Source organism: Diorhabda sublineata, chromosome 6, assembly GCF_026230105.1.
Source record: "Diorhabda sublineata isolate icDioSubl1.1 chromosome 6, icDioSubl1.1, whole genome shotgun sequence".
NCBI classification, from domain to species: Eukaryota; Metazoa; Arthropoda; class Insecta; order Coleoptera; family Chrysomelidae; genus Diorhabda; species Diorhabda sublineata.
In genome coordinates, this window is record NC_079479.1 from 20,815,158 (window position 1) to 20,838,650 (window position 23,493).

The 23,493-nt window shown below is 32.4% G+C and overlaps 1 protein-coding gene across 7 annotated transcripts in view; it reads left to right on the forward strand.

The window, feature by feature from the left end:
- The first annotated feature begins 3,699 nt into the window (after positions 1 to 3,699).
- LOC130445909 (inositol polyphosphate-5-phosphatase A) overlaps positions 3,700 to 23,493 on the forward strand; it is a 49,530-nt gene continuing 29,736 nt past the window's right edge. For 3 of the 7 annotated variants that reach the window (XM_056781802.1, XM_056781805.1, XM_056781806.1), the window contains exons 1-3: positions 3,739 to 4,282; positions 16,975 to 17,205; positions 23,161 to 23,328. In XM_056781802.1, the coding sequence (XP_056637780.1) occupies positions 4,220 to 4,282; positions 16,975 to 17,205; positions 23,161 to 23,328 (462 nt within the window). In that variant the 5' untranslated portion in view covers positions 3,739 to 4,219. Of the gene's footprint in view, positions 4,283 to 16,974; positions 17,206 to 23,160; positions 23,329 to 23,493 lie in introns of all 7 variants that reach the window. The other 4 variants (XM_056781807.1, XM_056781800.1, XM_056781801.1 and 1 more) reach the window with 3 other exon arrangements.

A 23,493-nucleotide genomic window follows, 5' to 3' on the forward strand; every position in this document is an offset into this window, starting at 1 on the left:
TGATTTTGGCGACATTTCTTGATGATTTGGCGACAATTGTCGCTATGTCGCTATACTGGCGTGAACCCTAACAATGACCATCACCTGGCACGTCTCAGCCCTGCATGTCATCAACACCTATATTTTTGAAAGTGTAGGAAACATTTAGAAAAAAACTTGTTCCTGTAAAGCTTGAAATTTTTTATACCATTTTGTTTATTCGTTATAAAGTTCGAAAAAAAATTGACAGGCGTTTCCGATAAGCACAAGTACCTGACAGGTGAGCCAAACGGTGTATTATGTATAAATTAGAATAAACTTTAATCTGTGAAGTTGAAAGTTATAGACATGTTTCTTTAAGCGATTTAAAGTAAGTTGGTAAAGATTCTATGGGAGTCAGTGTAAGAGACGTAACGTAAACGCAGTGATGCGAATGGAACAGTTTATCTAACGGTAAAATTGGAGAGTCGTGTACCTGCTTTTGTAGAAAGATTTCAAACGAAAAATTTCCTCAGTTCTTACAACGATTTATCTACTTGAAGATTTTCACTGTTTTATGTTTAAAACTCAGCTGGTTTTCACGCATTAACCGGATGTGATTTCAATCCATGTTTTGAGAGAAAAGGCAAGAAGGAACCTTATCGATTATTATAAAAAAATATTCGATTTCATAAGGCACTTGCAGCATTAAGAAATGCTGAAATAATAGAGAAAAAAGTTGAGGTTTTTCCAATACTCGAAAAGTTCGTCTGTCAACTCTATAGGATGAAATCTGCCAATTTAAATGAAGCACGATATGAAAAGTTTATCGCCACATACTTATAAAACAAGTGGTACTGAGGCGTTTAAGAAAAAACGAATCAGTTATGATTTCTCAAATTTACCTCCATGCCACCTGGCAACAACAATTATTGCGGTCTGTATACGATATGTTAGAACTAATAAAATACATTTTACCCATGATTTCTATTTTCACTTAATGTAATTTGCATCAACGATATGAGTTTTACGTTACTTTAAAACGCTTGAAGAAACATGTCTATAAATTTCAACTTTACAGAATAAATTTTATTTTAATTTTCACATAATATACCTTTAGGCTCACCTGTCAGGTACTTGTGCTTATTGAAAACGCCTGTCAATTTTTTTCGAACTTTATAACGAATAAACAAAATGGTATAAAAAATTTCAAGCCTTACAGGAACAAGTTTTTTTCCAAATGTTTACTACACTTTCAAAAATATAGGGTTTGATGACGTGCAAGGCTGAGGCGTGCCATGTGATGGTCATTGAACTTACCAAACTATGACTCATCACCATAAGAATTTCTAACCTTACAGACACACCGTTACTCGGAGTGTCCACTAGCTCTCCTACTAGTTCTTTAATGTTAATTTTGGAGAATGGATAGGCAAATGGAAAGGATAGCTATCTGCAGCTGATGATATTCTCATTAAATGTACCTGATGTCTTGAGGATGGTAAATGATGGCACATCCGGAGGGCTTCTAGAATGCTAGTTTCTTAAGTCTTTGAAATAAAATAAGCAAGTTAAAAATAAAAATTTATTACAATACGTACTTCTGTACTTAAATCCTAGACAAAAAACAAAATAAAATCATAACTGTAACATTATAATAATAAAAGTAATTAGTCGTTTTGGCTTTCAGCCACTCTGCACCTATACCTTGAAGATGTTTTATACAAGACTCTACATCTTATTGTTCTGCTTCCAAAATACATAAAATCCTTCCAAAGGAGGTGAATTTTTTGAGGTTCTTGTGTCTCACGTCCCTAGATGTTAGTACTAATCCTTCATTTTACTTAAGCCTTTTTGCAAAATGGACAGGACATTCGCAGAGTAGATGCTCTGCTGTTTCCATGGCTTGCTTGCAGAATCTACAGTTGTCGTCCTGATCGTCTTGATATGGTATTTGACGGAGCAGTCAACTGTCAGAAGACCGATTTCTAGTTTCATGTCGCTTACTTCATTACGAGAAGTTCTTCAGACTTCTTGGCTAATATTGTTATGAATCTTTTGGATTGTCTTAGGCATGGAGAGTTTTTCCAGTAAGAATCTATCTTATTCTTCAGCTATTTGTTCAATTCGTTATTGGTGTGGCATCTCGTGAGGCCACAGTCGAGTTCTGCTCCAAGGTATCGGATATAAGTTGTTGCCCCTCTTTTGGCAAGGTTGTCTGCCTCTTCATTTCCTGGTATACCCTGGCAGCTGCATTAGGGTTGATTTGTTTTTGTTAGCTAGTGAATTTAGAGTTTGTTTAAGGCCGCTTGGTTATCTGAGAAAATGTAAATGTGCTTTATAGAGGTTTCTGTCCAAACACTTCTGAGCACATTTGTTTATTGCAAATCTACCTGAAAAATGGGAAGTGATTTGCTAGAGGTATTGAGAAATGCCCAGTCCAACGCTAGCTTTGAATCGTCTGTGTAGCAGAGAGATACATTTTGAGCTTCCGAAAATTTTGGTTTGTCACAGTCTTCTAGCTTTATTAGCTTTAGAAACCTTAAGTGACCTATTAGATTTCCTGACTTTAGTTTTACAGTCTGGCTTAGCCTGTGGGTGTCGCTAAATGCCTCTTTTTCACAATGAGGTGAAGAGGAGGCTCAGTAGCGCCTATGAGGCTGTAGTAGGGCAAAGTGTCCGTCGAAATAAGTTAAATAAGGATGGCGCCACGTTAACATCAGAGTAAATTTTAAAAGAAGCGACAAATATTATTTACGCCCTGGACAAATTTTCACTTTTGTATAATGCAGGTTGTTGACATTTTCAATAATCAACTATAATATTGAATTTTTGAACTGTTATTTATCTTATATAGCTGGACATTCTTTTAAATACTCTCATATGAGATACACATCCTTCTCTCTGCTCTTTATAGACTGTGGGGAACGGCAAAGGAGAAATATGAAGTTTTGATTTTAATAGCGAGTAGAGGGATAGAAAGTAGTGAAATTGATGCGGTTACCTCCTCTTCGAATAGTAAAATTTCACTATGTCTCTATCTTTAATTCAAACTCCATGACGTAAACTATTTTTGTATTTCATTCATAGAAAAAATCTATATTAATCTGAATACGAAATCCATGACTATTAACAAGAATGAAAATGTGCTGCTATTAGAGCAAAAATTCTAAGTGTTATCCTTATGTATCCGTTATGTATAAACAAGGATTTATATATATGATTGGATTTTAACACCAGCCATGTATGAATGACGCCTTGAAGCATCATCATATTATCGATTCGTTCAAAAATATACTGACCACAATACAGGCTGAGTTTTCCACATTTCCCATTTATTAGAAATAGTGGTTCACTTGTGAAGGTCCAAGTATTTTGAATAATCAATATTAGATAAAAATGATGACAAACTCTAATGCTCACACGCCCAGTGAAATAGTCAATACTTTACACACTTTTCAAAAGTTCAATATGACGACATACCAATTCCATATAACGTCCAATTGATGACGTCATTATCACTGGTAAGATTACTGATATATAAATATTACGCAGCGCAGACTTAGTATGTGATTAAATTTCACATATATAAATTAGATATTATCATCGATTTCATTTTAATAACCCGTGTTTCTTAAAAAGGTCTCTGTGAAAATGGGTCATTAATTACAAATGACGTTCTAGTCAACATCGAGCGTCAATCATGAAATTGTACCTTAATCATAGTTTTTCAGGAACACCAACCTAATAAATAAATCAAGTTGAAAATAAAACATTTATATTCTCTCGTTTTGTTTTGTTTGGCAAACAGTTCTAATGTTTGCTTCTTTGTAGGTATTTGAAACTCAGAGTTACATAAAAACAAAAAGTTGTCAGTGAAACAGTTTTAAACTTTGGAATTTTAAAGAACAAATATAGTCATTTAATTCATAATAATTGTCGTAAATAGTGGTCAGTGATGTAATTATTGTCTCAAGTGTCGAATATCTAAAAATAAGTGATTTTTTTACATCAAGAGTAAAGGGCATTTCGAAGACTTATAAATCAATAAACACAACAAATGTGTGGTTATTCAGTTTTTAATTTAATTCGGAAATAGACTAAAAATCGTGAAAGGTTATTTTATTCAAAATAACCTAAAATGAGGTGTATCTTTATAAACAACACTTGCAGTACATTATAAATTGGTAGTTATTTTAATGTAGATGAGTTTTATCGTTTAACTAGTTCTATTTAATTGCAACATAGTTTAGTAACAATTATGGATTCGTCAACTATACCTGTTTTACTTGTTACTGCTAATGTTGGATCTATATTTGAAGATGTAAGTAAAAATTATATTCTATATTGCAATGATGCTTGTTGGGGATGTATTGCTCGAAATTAGTATAGAATTTCCTGATTAATAATCAAAAAGTTGTAAGATTACAAGTGTTGGATTTCACAAAAGTAGACAATTCTATGTACCAGCAAAAATTTTTATCTTCAATTAAGTATAAATTTTTCAAATTTGTATTGCATATATATTTAAACTTTATTATATATTAAAAATTATTCACCAGCTAGATTTTGGATCTGTTTTATTTGTGTTAATGTTTTTCATTTGACAGAAAGTAATGCACTCTTCAACAATTCATTGAAAAATCTGCAATTGCTAAACCTGTGATGGAGAAAACTATTAAATTTTGAAAACTATATAGTTCCCAATCTAATTTTCATTAAATTTCTATAATTATATTTATTTTTTAAATTGCTTTAAAATGCAATCAATAGAAAGACGTTTACTGAAGAGAAATCTTACTTTCTCAAAATATTTATTTCTATCAACGTGATTTTTTTGAACTGATGTATCTTTGTCTATGTTAGACTATTGGCTGATAATTACAATATTTTTTCATTAATTAGTACCTAACTGGTAATAAATGTAACAAAAGGCAGAATTGAAATTATATACTTTTTAACAAAAATAAAGGTTCTAGTATTGATAAAGAATGGTATTTAATATATTGATCAGTTGTGCACTGTATTGAAAAATGAGTTTAGGTGAAATCAATGCTTGAAAAATACTTTCTCTAACACAAAATAATGTCCTTGCTATTTATTATACTCGAAATAATTAACCAAGTGGTTTGAATACAGAGCGAATACAGTATTTACTTATATTCATATTCATAAGAGTTAAGTTAAATTATCACATATACTTATTGATTTATTTCCTATAACAACAAATAGACTACCCAATGTACATTAGTACTATGTCTTCTGAACATAAAAAATGAATATATATGAAGGTTAACACAAATCATGATAAATTAAAAAAATTATTGATACTTGGATAATAGTATAATAATTTGATATAGATGCAGACATAATGCATTGAAATTTAATTTTCAAATCACAGTTTAATCAATAAACGAAAACAAAATATATCGAGGTCTGTGGAACTTCTAAGGAAAGTAACTCTACATCATACTACAATATAAAAACACTAAAGAATTTGTAACAATAAAAATGCTTTAAAAACATATTATGGGTTTATTCTGTATAAAAATGTTAGCTATAACAGCACTGTTAATTTTCAAGAACAATGTTACAAAAATGCTATTCTGCATGATTTCAATGTTGTCTACATTAATGTATAACATTTTCGCTGTTGCGACCAAAATGAGATGAGAAGAAATAAGGTTAAGTGGAGAGAAGGATGATTCTATTGAATTTATCTTAATATTAAGTGTACTACTAAATTTAACTTTGCTTTTTAGTAATTGAAACCAAGTGCAAACATTTCTTTTAAACATAAAAATTCAATAATTTCATTAGTAACTTCACACAAAAAGAAATGAAAACAGACCCTGCCATGTGGTTTATCTGCAATACATATGTACCACATAACATAAGTATTGGAATTATGTAAAAATTTCACGTTTCCATATGAAAATGTAAATGTATTACGTTATACTCAATATATTTCAAAATCTGCTATTACACATAAATCAGATCAAATAAAAGATAATGATGTAGTTAAAGTTATCACTAATCTAATAACAATAACACTCCTCATAATAAAACTTGTTTTTTTATCTAAAAGATTGATTCATGCTCAAACAATTTTAAGATATAGAATATATTCCTCATAATTACAAAATCATATCTCTAGATGCTGTCTCAACGTATATTCATACCTCAAATGAGTTAATAGCACATGTTATAAAAGAAAAATGAAAGTCAATTAAACAACATATTTCCCTTACCGAGATATCCCTAAAGTTAGCAGAGCAATATAAGCAGACATCGAAAACAGTAAGCGGAAAATTGAATGCTAATTAGGTGCCATATTAAGAAATTTTCCACTGTGCAAGTTTTTGAGAAATTGGCTTTTCTGCTGACATTAAAAAAAGTTAGTAGAGCAATGCAAGGTAATGTGCAGAATCAATAGATAATAGAAAGTAGAAGGCTTCCATAATTAAATGCTCCGTTCAATGAAAATTTTTTGTAAAAAAGAATTTTTCCTAGTCTTGGACGAAAAAAAGGATTTTTTCTCAACAGAATACTATCATTACGGCTATCGTTACGGCCTGTATAATTAAGTGCTCGACTAATGTTAATCAAATTCTGTGGAAAAAATGAATCCTTATATCTATCTATAATTCTATATATAATTCTATAATTCTTCAACAATGATAGTGTTCTGCCGAGAACACTTTGAAAAATCATGTTTCTTGTGACATTTGCGAAAAATTTTTTTTCCTGCAGCATTTAATTAGTATTAGTGGGGTATTTAATTATACAGGCCCTAACGAGGCAATACCAGTCTATAATTCTTCACCAACGAAAGTGTTCTATTGAGAAAACTCGGAGAATATCATGTTTTTTGTGTCATCTGCGAAAAATTCATTTTTTCCATATCATTTAATTAGCATTAGTCGAGCATTTAACTATATGTGTCTATAACTTTTCACCAATGATAATCTGCTGAGAAAACAGAAAAAGTCAGTTTCTTCGTGAAGTCTCCGAAAAATTCATTTTTTCTACAGCATTTAATTAGCATTTAATAATACAGGCCGTAAAGAGGCCACATAAGTCTTTAATTCTTCACTAATGATAGTGTTATTTTTTTGGTGATGTTCAAGAATATAATCAATATCATAGAAAAAAGAGAACACTTAATTATGGAAGCAATTTACTTCAATTACCTATTGATTTTGCACATTTAACTTGCATTACTTTGCTAACTTTTTTCTAAAGTTAGCACAACAGCCAATTTTTCAAAAACTTACACAGCTGAAAATTTCTTAATATGGCACATAATTAACATTTAATTAGCACAAAATTTTCCACTTATTGTTTTTTCTCTATGCTCATATTGCTCTGCTAACTTTAAGGACATTTTACTGCGGGATAAATTACTCTTTTAAATTGCTTACAAAGATTACTGTCTGGGATTTTTAATTATCTATCAGTACCTAAGAGCCAAACTGTATTAACTCCTTTTTATTTCAAATGGTATTTAATTTTGTTCCTTGTAAATGACACTTTCTTTTTCACATGGAATATAGAATTTCTTATGTAATATACTTTTGAAGTTAGTCAAAGCTAAACAGTATTATGTTATTAAGATTTTCTGAACAAAAGAGTATTATGAAGTTACTAAAGTTGAATAAACATTACATATATGGACATAATACAGGTTTCACTATGTTGATGAAACATATCAGCCACTTGAATAAGAAGAATCCCATTCTGAAAATGAAGCAAATGAATCGAAACAAATAGAAGCTCCAAAAAGTCAAAGGGAAAGTCAAATCCTAAAATATGACAAATTTCCACAAAAAGAAGGAGGTCTGGGAAGAAAAATTAATTGCGGCACTGTGAATACAAAACAAATCGGTCTATCTTGTGAAGTTCTATTTACAATTTTCGATATAAGTTTCTGAGGAACACAATTAATCAATGGTTTGGTATCCTGATAAAAGTATGGAATTGAAACCACAGTTTGTTGCCTCTATTGCAGAGTGTGTGCCAATAATGATTATACACTACCAGTCAAAAGTTTTTGCCTACCGTCATCTGAGGTAAGATTGGCTCAAATCTAAAGCTATGTTATGGTTTTATCAGCTCCATATCTTTTGACATTGATTATATTAAACATTATATCATTAAATTAAAACCATATTGAGACTCCTCAATAAGTTTGCAATATTATACTGAATTTTTTTAATGTTTGGGCCAAAGTTGCCTTGTTTTGGGGAAACTTTGTCCCATACTTTCAAACCATATAAAACCTATGTTGGTTGGGCTAAAGTTAGACAAGATAAAATTACCACCAGACATATTAGTTTGTGTTTTTACCTGCTTTTACTTCAAAAACATCCATGAAATGATGAGCAATGGGAATAAATGAAACGGACTTCATATTATTGAAAAAAAATTGTATTGTACAAAAAAAATATCAGTTTACATCATATTTACATACATATGTTTACATACTAGTTGTCCAGTTCTGGCACATGGAACTGGTTCCTCTTTGAAGCTATTTTTGGAGGATTGATCTTCTGACAAACATCCACCCAGTAGTAAGTCAGGTAATCTTTTTTTTCTGGCCAGCGCCAAAACTTGAGTTTTTTTCCCTGTATTCAACCTTCTTCAGATAAGCTAACAATTTTGCCAGGGTATTTCTGTCCATCATACCTAACCACTACAAAGTTATCAATAGCAAAGTCTTCAGGTTTCAACGCAACTGGTGTATCTTCATCATTAGGCCTGTGAACAGGTATGCCTGCTACTTACTGTAATATTTCTTCCAGATCGGAATATGTATTGCTTTGCCCATCAGACTCTAACACCATCTCAACATCATCTTCATCTGAAGAAGAGTTTTGCTTTTTTTTGTTTTTCTTCTTGGAAACTTGTGTTTTCTTTGACGAACTGGTAGAAGGTTTGTTTCCTGCTTCTGAGATGGCTGCTTCAACCTAATCAAATGCAATACTCTTGCCGGCAGGCATGAGCCATCTTTAGTTAAAAACTCAGCTGGTTTTCTGGAAGACGATCTAGTAGTCTTTGCTTGTTTACGGGATGAATTCCACATTTGGCAAATCCAGCCGTCAAATTGTCTCTTCGCTTTTCTCCCAAACTTGCCGCTGGCTCTTTTAGCAATCGTGGAAACAAATCTTTAGGGATCGTTGCAAATTTGGATCCTAAATATGACTCTTTCCACTTGCGGAGGATGTCACGCCACGATAATTTCAATGGTCCAAAGAAGGCAACGTCTAATGGTTGCGTTAGATGTTGTTGAATTCGGAGGAAGGCAAACGAACCTTATATTATTCTCTTCACAGAGCTTAAGCACATGCAAACTGATGTGAGAAGATAAGTTATTTCCAATGATAACTTTAGTACCATCTAGATTTCTAACACCTGGTAACAATGTTGACTGGAGCCAATCTTCGAAGTATACTGCATCAAACCACCCACTTTTAGAGCGGTTATATCGAGTTCCTTCAGGACCATTCTCAGTTCTCAGTGGACCACAAGTGCTCAGCTCTATAGATAACATATTGGGACAAGAGGTCGCCTGCAGCATTCCCAGCCATCATTATTGATGTTGCACTTTTACTGAAATTGCAAATGTTCTCCACGTATTTTGCTCCTATCTTCCTCCAGATAACCTTTTTGTTAACAGGGTCGTCAGTAAGGTTCGTCTCATCGTAATTGAATATGTTATTTGGGGGGAACATCTTTAACCTTATCTTTGAGGTTATCAATGTAATTTTCGATGAGAGAAGCATCTACTTCGGCTCTGACCTTTTTGATATTGGAACTTATCCTACGAGTCGGATTCTCATGTCTTTTTAAGAAGGCTTTTGTCCATTCATATCCAGGGAGATTATTTTTGAACTGAAAAATGTGGACACCTTTTTTGTCCAAATAGCTTTTGACTGCATAACGAAAATCCATTTCAACTACAGGGAACCGATAGTCTGACATTTTAATTAAATGTTGTTCGAAAACATGCTCCTCTTCATCACTAAAGATTCTTGCACGTCCTACATTTTTTGTATGAGTCCCTTTGAGTTTGTCCTTTATCGTAGATCTAGGTATATTATACCTTTTTTCTGCAGCTCTTTGGGTTAAGTCACCTGACCCAATAGCCTCTAAGCACTCCTCTAACACTTCTGGTTTGTAATTGGCATAATTTCTTGTTCCAAGAGGTTTTTTTCGATTTCCCGGCATATTTCCTGCAAAAAATCCAAAAATTAGTGCTTACAATAGTAATAAAAATATTTTAAGTAGTTTTGAGTAAGAAACTGCTTATAAAATACTACTCAAGTATTATACCTATCGAAAATATGAGTCTTGGGGTAAAGCTACCCCAACTACTGGGCCAAAGATATCATGAAATAGTAAAATCGAATTATTTTGTATATAACAAAAGTAATATCATTATTACACTAAAAATACTTGAAACAATTGAATATATAATATTATTATACACTTGCCTGCTAGTAGCTCTTCAAGAATTAGCGTTCACAAGTAAAAGTTGGGAGACAACAAATTTCACCATTTTCTGACAGTAAAGATGGAGCAACACTGGAGTGGTTGTGAGATATGGAACTAATCTCCCACTTCATCAACAGGTGGGCCAGTGGTGCTACCTATCCAGTAACTAGGTCGATAACACATCATATGATTACAATACAACACAGCAAAACTTTTTCTAATTTTGGGCCAATGTTACCCTTAAAGGGCTAATCTTACCCCAACAGACGGTACCTTATAGTTTGCATGATATACATATAGATGAGAATATAATAATAAAACTACAGTCTGTAATTGTTACATATTTAAATTTTGGATTCATCGATTTAACCCCCTTATGCTTTTATTATTTCAGTGCACAATTTTGCCTCGCTCTTTAACAATTTCGACAAATATTCGTTGTCTATCTGGTCTTCTTTCTCTTTAATTTTTACTAAGTCTTCTATTTTTATTATTTTGGTGCACAATTTTGGCAGTTTCTGTAATAATTTCGACACTACTCTCTGACTCCCTTGTCCTATTTGTCCCAAAACAACATAAATGAGTTAAGGTCGGGCGACTATGACAGCCAAATCATTACTTTCAGTACATGCTTCCTTTCCAATTCTTTCAAACATTCTTTACATTGCTTGGTTTTATCAATTTTAGAACTTACCAGTATGAATTTGCGAGAACGAAAACAGTTTGTATTCGAACTTCATAAAAAGATGTCTTGGTCCGAAAAGGATAAATCACAGCACGTTCTTGGGTCTTACAGGGCTAACTAGGACTAAACTTCACGCTGAAGAAATATTTGACATTCATCCGTTACTTGCAAGTTTTAACTTGTCGCACTGACCGATAAAATATAAACATGCGCTCGTATAAAGTAAACAAATAGCGGACATTATTATTTTTGTTTTGTAAGACATCGTTTCGACCTTCGCTTAACAATATGAAAGAGAAATTTGTTGAAGTTTATTATTTATTTATGAGTTATGTGGTAGGCAAACATTTTTAATTGGTAGTGCACGTCCAGTAACTGGAAAGTTAACTGTAAAGGCGTTTCACTAGAAACTACTTTGTTGATGTCAACAATATTAAAGTAAATGAGAGAAAATTTGAAAAAAGTTTGAGGCTTCGATTCCAAAACGAACGATGCGCGCCAGCGTTCAAACGTAAACTTTACGAACTTTTTTTGACGTTATATAAATATTTGCATCACAATTTTTAGTTAATTGTTTTTTAATTAGGTGAACTTTGTAATAGATATGTCTCCTCTATTAACATTTTTTCTAAAGTTCATTTTATTTTGAAAAAAAGTATTCGTGGATAATTTTATGCTGGTGTTTTCCGAGGGGACTTTCAAAAACTGTCTGTTTATTCCAAAATTTTATTTTCTTAGCCAGTAGAAGCACGACCTTCAACATGTATAGTAAAAAATTGCACTAGACTGAACGCTCTATTTCACTCCCGTTACTGCATATTCTCCTCACTCTTACAACTATTGTACACTTTTAATGCGTCTGGCAGGATGGCAGAACCCTTTTGGCTTCTAAGGAAACATTATTTAATAGTTTTTCAAAAAAATGTTTCTATAATATAACGTTAGTATAATTACTAATTATGATAGTTTGGGCGTGTCTGGCAGCGGTTTATAACCAACTAAGTGTCTGGCAATGAGTTTTATACATTAACAAATTTGAGATGGAATTTTACACCTTTGCTACCTGTTAAAACAACCACTACCCAAGTTTCATGGCTGAGGATCATTCTTACCCGTCTTGGTACATAGAAGAACTTCAAGCTTTTATTAATTCCAAAGGTCTGGCGTTCACGACCACTAAGACTATATAGGACAGACTGCCATGAAATATTGCAAAAAGTGAATTTGCCCGATACTTCCCAATACAGACTTTAATTACTCTTTTAAGTTGTCATATAATAATACCTTCGATGACGGTGAGAATTTTTTGTTAACCAAAACTAAATCTTCAGATAATCGGGAAAATATGACAGAAGCTATCAAAACACTACGACAAAGTTGGTAAAAGATATATGTTAAAAAGAACAGATAAACAGACAGCTATACTATGATGGAAAACTAAATTTTTTTACAGTAGATTTCAAAATTTCTCCATTGCTCATACTAATGAACCAACAAAGCTTTCATACAGATTGGCTCTGGCTTACAGATAAAATCCTAAAAATTTTTAAAATTATTTTATTCACAAATATTTTTCTAAGATTGTGGGATAATCGTATGATTTTCCAAAGATTTTCATAGATTTTTCAGTTTACACGACTTTTTTACATATGAGATTCTTTCTAATCTTTTGGAATGGCGTGATTTTGAAAAGTTCTCGTATCGAAAATGAAAATATTTATGAAATGTATGTTAATTGTCTATTTCATTTTAAAATGATTTCAATTTTGATTTACCCCTCGTTTCTTAATTATAATGAATTTATAGAGACATAATGTTCATTCAAACAAAAAATCATTTTAAATATAAAATTATTTCTCTCAATAACTTAATTATTGTACAATGGTATCTTCAATATATTCTTATCTAAAACAAATTGTAGTAGAGTATGTATAAGAAAAAGTATTAAAAATATGAAATTCATATATATATATATATATATATATATATATATATATATATATATATGTTCTTGATTTTAGGTCTGTTCCGTTTTAAAATTATTTTTTAATAATTTTTTAAAATAGAAAATAATTAAATCAATATAGAAATCTGTTTTAAGAAAAATTAATTTTTCCTCAGCTTTTACATCTCAAAAATATGTATCAGTCAACTATCAAATTATTGCATAGTTGTATTAAAATTTATCAAATAGAACTTAGAATTTTATTCAAAATGGTTTAGGTCTTTTTTATCATTGACAGCTTTTTCTTTCCTTGTCATTCAGTATCGAGGTCGCAATACGCCTTTTTAAAAAATAAACCCCGTCACTTTTTGTGTGTGCTTTGTTCAATTATTGTAGTGTCAACTGAATTGTTGTTTCTTAATAAATTTATAAATTCTCGAATTGTTGCTTACTTTCTAATTGTAACTCGTATAAAAAATAAAATACATGGGTATATGGCGCAGGTTATATTAACTTACGAGTTAAAGGTTTATGTTTTGGACTTAAATTCATATCACCTACGTAACACTGAGATTAATTTTATCAAACACAAGATGTGTTATCCAATATTTTATTAAAAAAAAATTTTTTCTTGAACCCTCATATCCTACATATTTTTGGAAACGAATTCTATTCTGGCGGCGACTTTGACATTATACTAGGCTCACTATCTAGTAGTACCAATTCTCAAAATAATATCTATTTATCTGGCAGATGTTCTCTTACCGAACACGTTTTCTATGAAGTACATTTTATGGATTATTATGCCAAAGAATTAACAACAGAAAATAACTACGAAGAACGCCTATTTTTATAAATCACATATATTCCTCAAGATGATCTTTGTATTAATAAAAATTTGAATATCCTCTCAGTGTAATCTATGCATATATTTCATCATCATCGTTTAATCTCTTGGATTATGGCTAGCGCTTGGGGCGCCTACATATCCCTCTTTTGGGGTAGATTACTCCTCTTGCTCTTTTGTTATAGTTTTCTGTTGGTCCTAGCTTTCTCCATTCTTTTCTATTTTTGCATTTGGTTTTTCAGTCTACTATTTCTAGTTTTCTGGTATCTTCTTCAGTTTAGTTTCTCCAGGTATTTCTCTAATCTTCTCTCTCCATCTCCTGTAATAAGTGGTCCGAGTATAGTTCTCAGTATTTTTCACTCCACCATTTTAAGGTCTTCTTCATTTTTATTAATTTTTATTTTGTTCTTTTTGCTAATATTCTTCCTTTTAATTTTTTCCTAATGTTCGATATCCTTTTTGTATTCTCTATCTTATTCTTTCTTTAGTCCTATTGTTACTCCTAGATAATTAAATAGGATAGAGTTTTTCTTTTTCCTTAAGTGGTTCATTCCTCTTTCGTTTTGTTTTGCTATCTTTATGTATTTGGTCTTTTTTGGTTTATTTTCGTATTGCCAATATTTGTATTATTTAATTTAGCTTTTTTCATCACGTTTTCTATTCTAAAATCATATTAAACAGGGCTGGAGAGATCGTGTCGCCTTGTTTGTGTCCTCTGTTTATTTTTATTTCTTCTGTTAGTGTCTCCAGATATCTTACCTATACCTGGATACCTTTAGTGTTTCCCAAATCATTTTTTGTCTATTGAGTCAAACGCGCTTTTAGAAACTATAAACATTATGTGTAGCACTCTATTGTATTCTCACATTTTTTGTATTATTTGGTCTATTGTGTGGATTGCATTGATTGTGGAGCGTCCCAGTCTGAACTCTTTTTGGTAGTCTCCCAGTATGCTTTCTGCCTATGATTTGAGTTTTCTATTAAGTTGGCGAATATTTTATATGTAATGTTAAGTAGTGTCATCGCTCTATAGTTTTCAATCTTCCTCTTTATCGCCTTTCTTGCGTATAGGTATATAGTTACTCAAGTATTCCACTCCTCTGGGATCTTGTTTTATTTCCAGATTGTCTCGATAAGTTTCATTTTTTCTCCTCCGTATTTCATCAGCACAGCTTCTATATCTTCTCCAGGGGCTTTTCCATTACGTAGCTATTTTATTCTTTCTTCTACTTCATTTTTAGTTCGGCATTTTGCTTCTTCCCCTTCTTTTTTGTCATTTCTGAATCCTACACTGTTACGTTTTCTCCATCTTTATAATTTATTTTCAAAGTACTCTTTCCATAGTTTCCCAATTATTTTAGGATCATTTTGTAATATACCATACTTATATTTTATTCCTATTGGTTTTGGGGTTTAATATTTTGTCTCTTTATAAAATTGTCTCATAATCTTTTATATCCCTCTTGCTCTCTCTTTTCTAATTTCTTATTCAGTCATTCATTATTTTTTATTTTATATGTTATATTTGCTGTGTTTTTTATCTCTGATAATCTCTTTTGTTTTGTTCTTCTCTTTTATGGACCCATTTCAATCTTGCCATGTATTTGTTTGTATTCTTGCATGTTTTCTTTGTTAATACTTGTTTACTTTTTACTATATTATCTTGTAGTTCTTTCTCCATTGTGTTTCTATATCCCTTGTGTTATCAGTTTACCCTCGTATGTTACTTACATATTTTTCCTGGTATTTTTGTATTGTCTCCTCATTTTTTAAAGCATCTATCTACCATCTTTTTGAGTTTGTTTTGCCATAGTATTTTTTTGGTTAGCTCTATATTTTTTAATGTTGCTATTACTAAATATTTGTCAGTTTCCGCCTGTGCTCCTCTGTGTGTCCTTTACTTTTGGGCCAATCTTTTTATTAGCTATAGTCTATTTGATTTTCAATTTTTCTTCCCAGGTATCTCCAAATGACTTTATGTCTTCTGGGGTGTTCAAATTTTGTTGATTATATCGTCATGTTCAGTGCTTCTGCTAATTGGCACAATCTGTGTCGGTTGTCATTAGTTAAATATATGCCATATTAAAAAAGAAAACAAATTATATGAAAAATCAACGATATTCATAACGAAATAAGCCAATATAAGCTGTGAAAATTTAACGTCATTTGTAATGATCTTCAGTAACCTAACCTTTAATTGAACGATTTTCAAATTCAGAAAATAAAATAATACTAACAAAAATTAACTAACTCGTTATGTCTATTTTCATTTTGAAAGTTGTTTTTTGAATCATATGGATTCAATATTTTCTAGAAAATTTGTCACACCTCAATTTTCGATTAATTGTTGTTAATAATTTTCAATTTTCTAATATCTTTATATGTATACAATGTTAATTTTTTTACATTATATTTCGACTATCATTTTAGTTTCCTATGATAAATACATTGTTATTCGAATTATTCATTTATACAATCCGCAACAATTATTTTTTCATATATTTATAATTGTAATTGCTTTCTTAAAAGAAGTTAATCTTGAGGCTTCGTCTTAATAAAACCTAGGACTGATTGGGGAAAAGAAAAAAAATGACCTACAAACCAATCCAAATCATAATCATGATATTGGAAATGAATCTAAAGTCTAGTATTATACGTATCGTTTTAGAAATGAGAACATTTTTTTCGTTAGTTGTTACACATACCAGTTGTCCAGAACGTGGCGCGTCGGCAATAGAGCCCGTTTTTTGGAATCTCTGGTACGTCTTCCACACTGTTGAACGATTTGGTAGCGAGTTTCGGAAATTTTTATTGGTAAACATAGCTTCGTAATCCGTGTTCGTACGCAGATACAACGTAACAAAAAACTCAGCAAAAAAGTTTGCATTTTTAAAGAAAATAATGCATATCCAAAAAAAAAAAGAAAATCTTGACGACTTTTAATAACGTCATTTTAGTAACTACCTAATTTACCTAAAAATATATACTTACCTTTGTCATATCGTGGATGAGTTTTAATAATAATTCTGTATATTCTTGCAGCCAAATGAAATGCTTAAAATATGGACTGAAGAATTTTTATCGACTGTCTCCAAATTAGATCCTAAATTCATAGGTTTACATTGTCAAGAAGTGGGAGGTAAAAACTATGAACTTAGTATGAAACATGTTGGTAACTTTGTTAAGTTATTAATGTCCAGCAATGAATTACGCTTATTTGATAAAATTAGGATCTTTTTAGATGAAGATTACAGTTCTGCTGAAAATTTTACAGTAAGTATTATTTTTAAGGAAACCAAAACAAATATAATCCAGTCAAAATAGACAAGAGCCGAAAATGACATAAAGCTGAAAAGAGGCAACCCCATCGATTATACTTCGGCAAAAAATTTTACCCAAGGTCAAACATACGAAATCAAGTTTTTTTCCATTTTTCTTGAAAAATTATATCGCGCAAATAGATCAGACGAAAGTTGTAGATCATACAATTCTTTATAAAAGTTGCAAGGACAAGAGAATAAATCCTATAACACTCGACTAGTTCGAGTGGTGCCTGCCGTGTAGATATGCCTATGGATGTCGGTGTTGAACTTCTGTAAGTTTTAGTCTTCGGGAAAGATGTGCCTTGGTAGCTGATTTCATACGCTTGCACTTCTGCGAAGAAGGAATTCCCAAAAGTTGACTGACGAGTAGGTCTTACAGATTCTGTGAGATATGGTAAAACAGCTTTAAAGAGGATTTGCATTGGTGGTATCGGTGGAGGTCAACCCTTCTTGAGCAATACTACAGAGACCTTGTAGAGATGTAGAGTATTAGAAGATGTTGCGGATATAGTTTTTTGGTCTTAAAGAGGGCTCTGAGGTTTTTTGAAGCTGCCTTAGCCAATTTGGCCACTTACTGTGCCAGGACATATTTCTCTTAATCTTAACACTTAACTAGCGAATTTGTGGTGATGGTGATATTTTATGTTCAGACAGGACTAAATCCCTAGCCGCAGTGGCAGCCGCTTTTTTAAAAATAGTAATCTGGGTCTTTGCTGCATAAAACTCTGTTGTTTTTCTGTTGCTGCTTATGAATTTGGGTGTTAGCTAAGTTTATTGGGGTGGCTAATATGAACGACGACACCAGTGTGCTATAGTTGGCGAAACTATAGATCGTGTTTGCAGTTTATGTTGATTATATCATTGATGTACAGGAGAAAGGGAGTAGGTGATAAGATAGAGAACACCAGCGTTGATCTCAAATCTTTCTGCGATCTGATCATCGATAGCGACCTAGATGGATCTGTCTTTGAGGAAGCTACTAAGTCAGTCGATAGTGACGTCGACAAACAATACGAATTTATTTAGAGGGTTGGCATACCAACCCTAGTTAAAGGCTTTCGATATGTCCAGTGCGAGTGGGATTCCCCATATTTCTCTATAGCTTCAGTCCATACGTTGGTGACATAGGCCAGGAGATACCAGATTGATCTATGTTTACGAAAGGCGTATTGGGGGTCATAGATAATATTAACAGGGAGTGGTACGGTCGCGTTTTACAGATCAGACCTGTTAAAAACAGGTCTAAGTTATCATCCCGATCGGGGACTATTGTTGGTTCATTGTTAGTACGGCACTATCAGCAACAACTTTATTTTCCCTATCCTCATCTTTTTTTGGAAAAATTTTTCCAGCTAACGTGATGAACATTAAAATCACCAGCGATATCAATATCTTCGTCTGGATATTTTGAATGTAGGTAATCGATTTTATGGGCAAGTTTTGAGAGTAACTGACTGTAACGGGTATTGTTAAAAAGTATTTGTAGGAAGCAAAATAATTTTGTTGTTTTAAAACACAGAACATAGAATTTCAAAGGCTCCAGATTCTCTTTCCCTTTACTATATTGCAGAAATATAACTTGAAGATATTTTTGCCCGATAGATCTAGAAGTAGTCTCATGCTATTATAATTTGATTTTGTCTCCCCCTCTGAAAGTCTGAAGCATCTGTATAGTGACGAAACTTGAAACTCTAAGGGAAATTTGTAATACTCTCACCAGACGATGCGAGTGGGCCACACCTACCACACACTTTACATATAATATTCACACATTTTCACAACCACCCATAATGTACTCGGCTCATTCTTTTTACGTCGTTTTCCCAACAGGTATACTCTCCGATTTATTGTTATACAAGTTGATAAGATCGTATCCTATTGATTGAAAGAATGGTACTATTGCTAATGATGTGTAGAATAGTTGTTTATATGTAAATGTTATTATAATAGATGATTGTCTACTTCTATTTCAACAACTATTTCTTCATCTTCTTTCTTTCTTACAGAATTTCTATACGTTGCTCTAAGCAAAGGGATGCATCAATGGTCTCTTCATTAATATCATAAATATCGAAGAATCGATATTTGTAATTAGGAACTGACAGTATAATCTTTTATTCTAAAATATTCATTCAATTTATACAAGATGTATTATGTAACACAAACCAATAGTTTATTATTTTCATATACATACACAACTGGTCAAAAATTTTTGCCTACACTATAATCCGTTCATAACATTTCAAAATATTACATAAAAAAATTTGTGTTTCATATTGTCAAGGGAAGGTCGTAACGGTATCCTACAAACCAAAAATAATACGACCGCATTTTTAAATTTTGTCAGTGAATGCGACAAGTGAAAACTTGCAAGTATTAGCTGATTTCTGTGCCAATATTTTACCGTGAATTATTTCTTCGGTGTTTATGATTCTAGTTTGGTCCCAGTTAGCCCAGTGAGACACAATTATGTGCTGTGTTCGTATAAGAATTGTTCTCGTTCTCGCAAATTCATCCTTATAACTTGTAAAATGGGTAAAACCAAGAAATCATCAGTCGAAATTCGTGCATTAATCGCAAAATCTAGGCAAAAATAAGTATCATTGTCGCCAATTAAAAACAATTCAACGTACCATGGACCATAACGTGAAAAAAAAAGCATCCACCAGGAGCTCTGGCGATAGAAAACGTTCAGGGCGGCTTCAAAAAACCACAACCGCTGAAGATTATAGAGAGTGCAATATTCATTACCAATTACTAAATTGATTTTTCCAAAGTAAGTCTTAGAGTTTTTAAGTTTAGCTAATACCAGTCGAATGATTGATAGTAGTGTACTCCATCATGAAAAATCATTTGAGCGGTGTAAACACTATTTCAATTTCACAAATCAACCTGTAAATTAATAAAGAAGATGAGTTCACGCTCTTTATAGCTCAAGATATCCTACCTAAGGGGCTCTATACAACCGCTGAAAATAAACGTATTATATTGACCAGTAAACGTGATCGATGACTCACGGGACCAGAGATAACAGTCGGATCAATGAATCTGGGGCTCTACCTTTAAGTACTTCTACAGTAAAAAAAGATTCAGAGAAGCTGGTAGCAGTGAAGAAATCTCTTTTAAGACGTCAAAATAAAATTAGACGGTTGCAGAGGGCTAAAGAACATAAAATTGGATTTTATGTACTGATGAGTCAAAGGGTCTAATAGAAGAGTGTTTGTGAGCAGGTCAAAGGAAGCACGCATGCTAGCTCCGTAGAATCACGACTGTAAAACACAGCGAATGCTTGGTGATGGTTTGGAGATGTTTTATGGAAAGGGCGACTGGAGACCTGATAAAAATTAAAGGAATTTTGAAGAAAGAAGGTTATAGAAAATATTAAAAGAAAATGTACAACGTTTTGACTAGTGCCGGCAGAAAATTTATCTTCCAGCATGATAACATCCCACATTTCTCGAAGCAATGTAAAGAATGCTTGAAAGAATTGGAAAAGAAGCATGTATTGAAAGTAATGGTTTGGCTGTCATAGTCGCCCGACCTTAACTCATTTATGTTATTGTGGGAGAAATAGGACAAGGAAGTCAGAGAGTAGTGTCGAAATTATTACAGAGACTGCCAAAATTGTGCACCAAAATAATAAAAGCAAAAGGGGGTTACATCGATGAATAAAAATTTAAATATGTAAAAATATAAATATCAAAATCAATCTTATTGTTTTTATTTGTTGTGTATCTCGCAAACTATAGGTTGGGAAAAACTTTTGATCGGTTTTGTATATTGAACATCCGGAGACTTGTCTAGGTGTAAGTGCGTATTATTATGAGTTTACTAACTATTAAACGAGTAATAACTCACGAATAGTGAGTCCTAAGAACAAAGTTGTTGAATGATTTTTGCACAGAAGTGTAAGATCTAAAACTTTCGTCTTGCCTATATTTGCTAGATATATTTTAGGCCAACGCTTGTGTTCCTCGGGAATCTTATTACCAACTCTCTTTCTTCTGTACATCAACGATCTACTGGACAAAACTGCAAATTTGCGATCAATAGCTGCATCAACGGTATCGTCGTTCGAATCAGTCGCTCCATCACTAACCACTATCAATACCAATCTTGAAAATCTTCTGGAATGGGGTAGAAACAATCTGATGGATTTTATTGTAGTAAAGTCCGAGGCTGCTGTTTCCAAAAAGAAGGCTACCAGTGCAGGATTTGGTCCTATTTGGACAAAAAATATCACCATCATCGCAAATTAACTTGTAAAGTATTGAGATTGGGAGCAATATGTTCTGGCATAGTCACGTGGCTAAGACTAAGGCAGCTTAACAAAAACTTGTCTTTAAGACCAAGAACTATATACTCTGCAACAGCTTCTATACAAGCTCTACAAGAGGATGCTCGACTCAATACAGAGGAGAGCAAGTGAACTTATAGGTAATCCAGAGTGTCGGTGTCGGCCATAGGAGTAGGTCTTGAAATAGTATTGTTTGTAATATTAAAATTTGAAGTAATTGCGTAAGAGAATTAGGAAAAGTATGTTTTCTGGCCTAAGTGTCAATATCGAAATATTGTGTAGAGATCATTTAGGTAGTATATTATACAGTTACGTTTTGCGTTTAACAGGTACCGTTTAAAGTAAATAGTGTTCACAGTATTATAAGATTAGTAATAACATGGCGACATTTACACCAACGAAAAGATGTTCCGATAATTCTCCACTATCAGTGAATGAAAAATGTACACGATTGCATAAAATACGATTACCCGAAAATTACTGTATAAGAAACTGTCGACCGATGTTCCCAAATGACTGGAGTTGAAAAGTCCACCGTTTTTAAATTATTGCGGAGGAGAAAGATAGCAGGCCAAGTGGAACCTCCCAAGAAAAGTCCAGGCAGACCAGTAAAAGAAACCAAAAGTGTAATTCGAAGAAAAGTTCACTATTTTTATTTTAAAAAAGAAATACCCACCATACATAAGATTTTAATGGAGCCAAGATGACAGTATTCCGTCGATAACTAAAAAACTTTTATGGACCACTTTGAGAAATATGGATTTTGCCTGGGAAAAGCATAACCGTAAAGCACTTTTCATGGAAAACGATGAGACGTGGATTAATGAAGGTTATACAGTACCAAAAATGTAGCAAGACAAAAATATAACCAGTGCTCGCCAAGCTTTCATGGAAGGCCTGTCAACGGGTATTAAGGTGCCTTCAGGTAAAGGGAAATCAATTCCAAACAATGAAAGTGGCTGAAATATTCGTTGAGTCACTCTGTGGTCCCTTTGCATACCTAATGAGGTTTTATTACTCTATACCTTTTGGAAATAAACTATAATTACATTTCTGAAACAAGATGGGAACGGTTACAAGCACAAAAATACTCCCGATGAAGTTTATTTAATGGTCAAGGTTGTTGTTCAGGTTAATTTTCTTCAACTTAAAAATGCTAATGTATAGGTCATTCATTTCGAAAATCATCTGCTCCACTTTTAGTTGAATCTAGGGGAGACTTGATAACACTAAAGAAATATGGCGGTCACTGAAGGATATGTTGACGAATCAGTAACAAACAAGACAGAAATAGCTGATAAAGTGCTGAAAAAACACCGGGTATCCGACTAAGTACATCAACGGTAGCTGTGATGGCAACACAATCAAATTCGACTGCAGTTCCGAATAGTTCAAGGAACGTGTCATTCATGCAATGCATATTTAATAATTGTAATTTTGATATAAAGGAAATGTAACTTTATTATATAATAGAATATTCTAAAATTAAATATTCCGGGGAAAAGAGGAATTTGAAAAAAGGTGCCATTTTGTTATCTGACAACAAATATAAAATATCAAATTTTTTACTCGAAATGAATATTTTTTATCAATGATATTTTGTTTTAGGCGTTAGGGAATTTATATTTTGTACATCAATCTTTGAACAATATTTCAATATGGGACTTCAAAAATTGTGTATTTACGCCCGTCCAAGGCCAAGAAATACATTCAGGTAACATCGAGGCTGTTGTTACTAAAGAAAAAGCGAAATTTCCACAAAATTTTTTTCCCGAAGTAAGTTATTATACTGTTCTTATTATTAAAATTAATATCAAGGAAAACAATCAATAATTTGTTTCATAGTTTTAGACCTATTTCATATTTTTTGCTTATGAATAGTATTCATTTTTCGTATCTTTTACAATTAATGACTTTTTTCTTATATAATATTCAACGTTT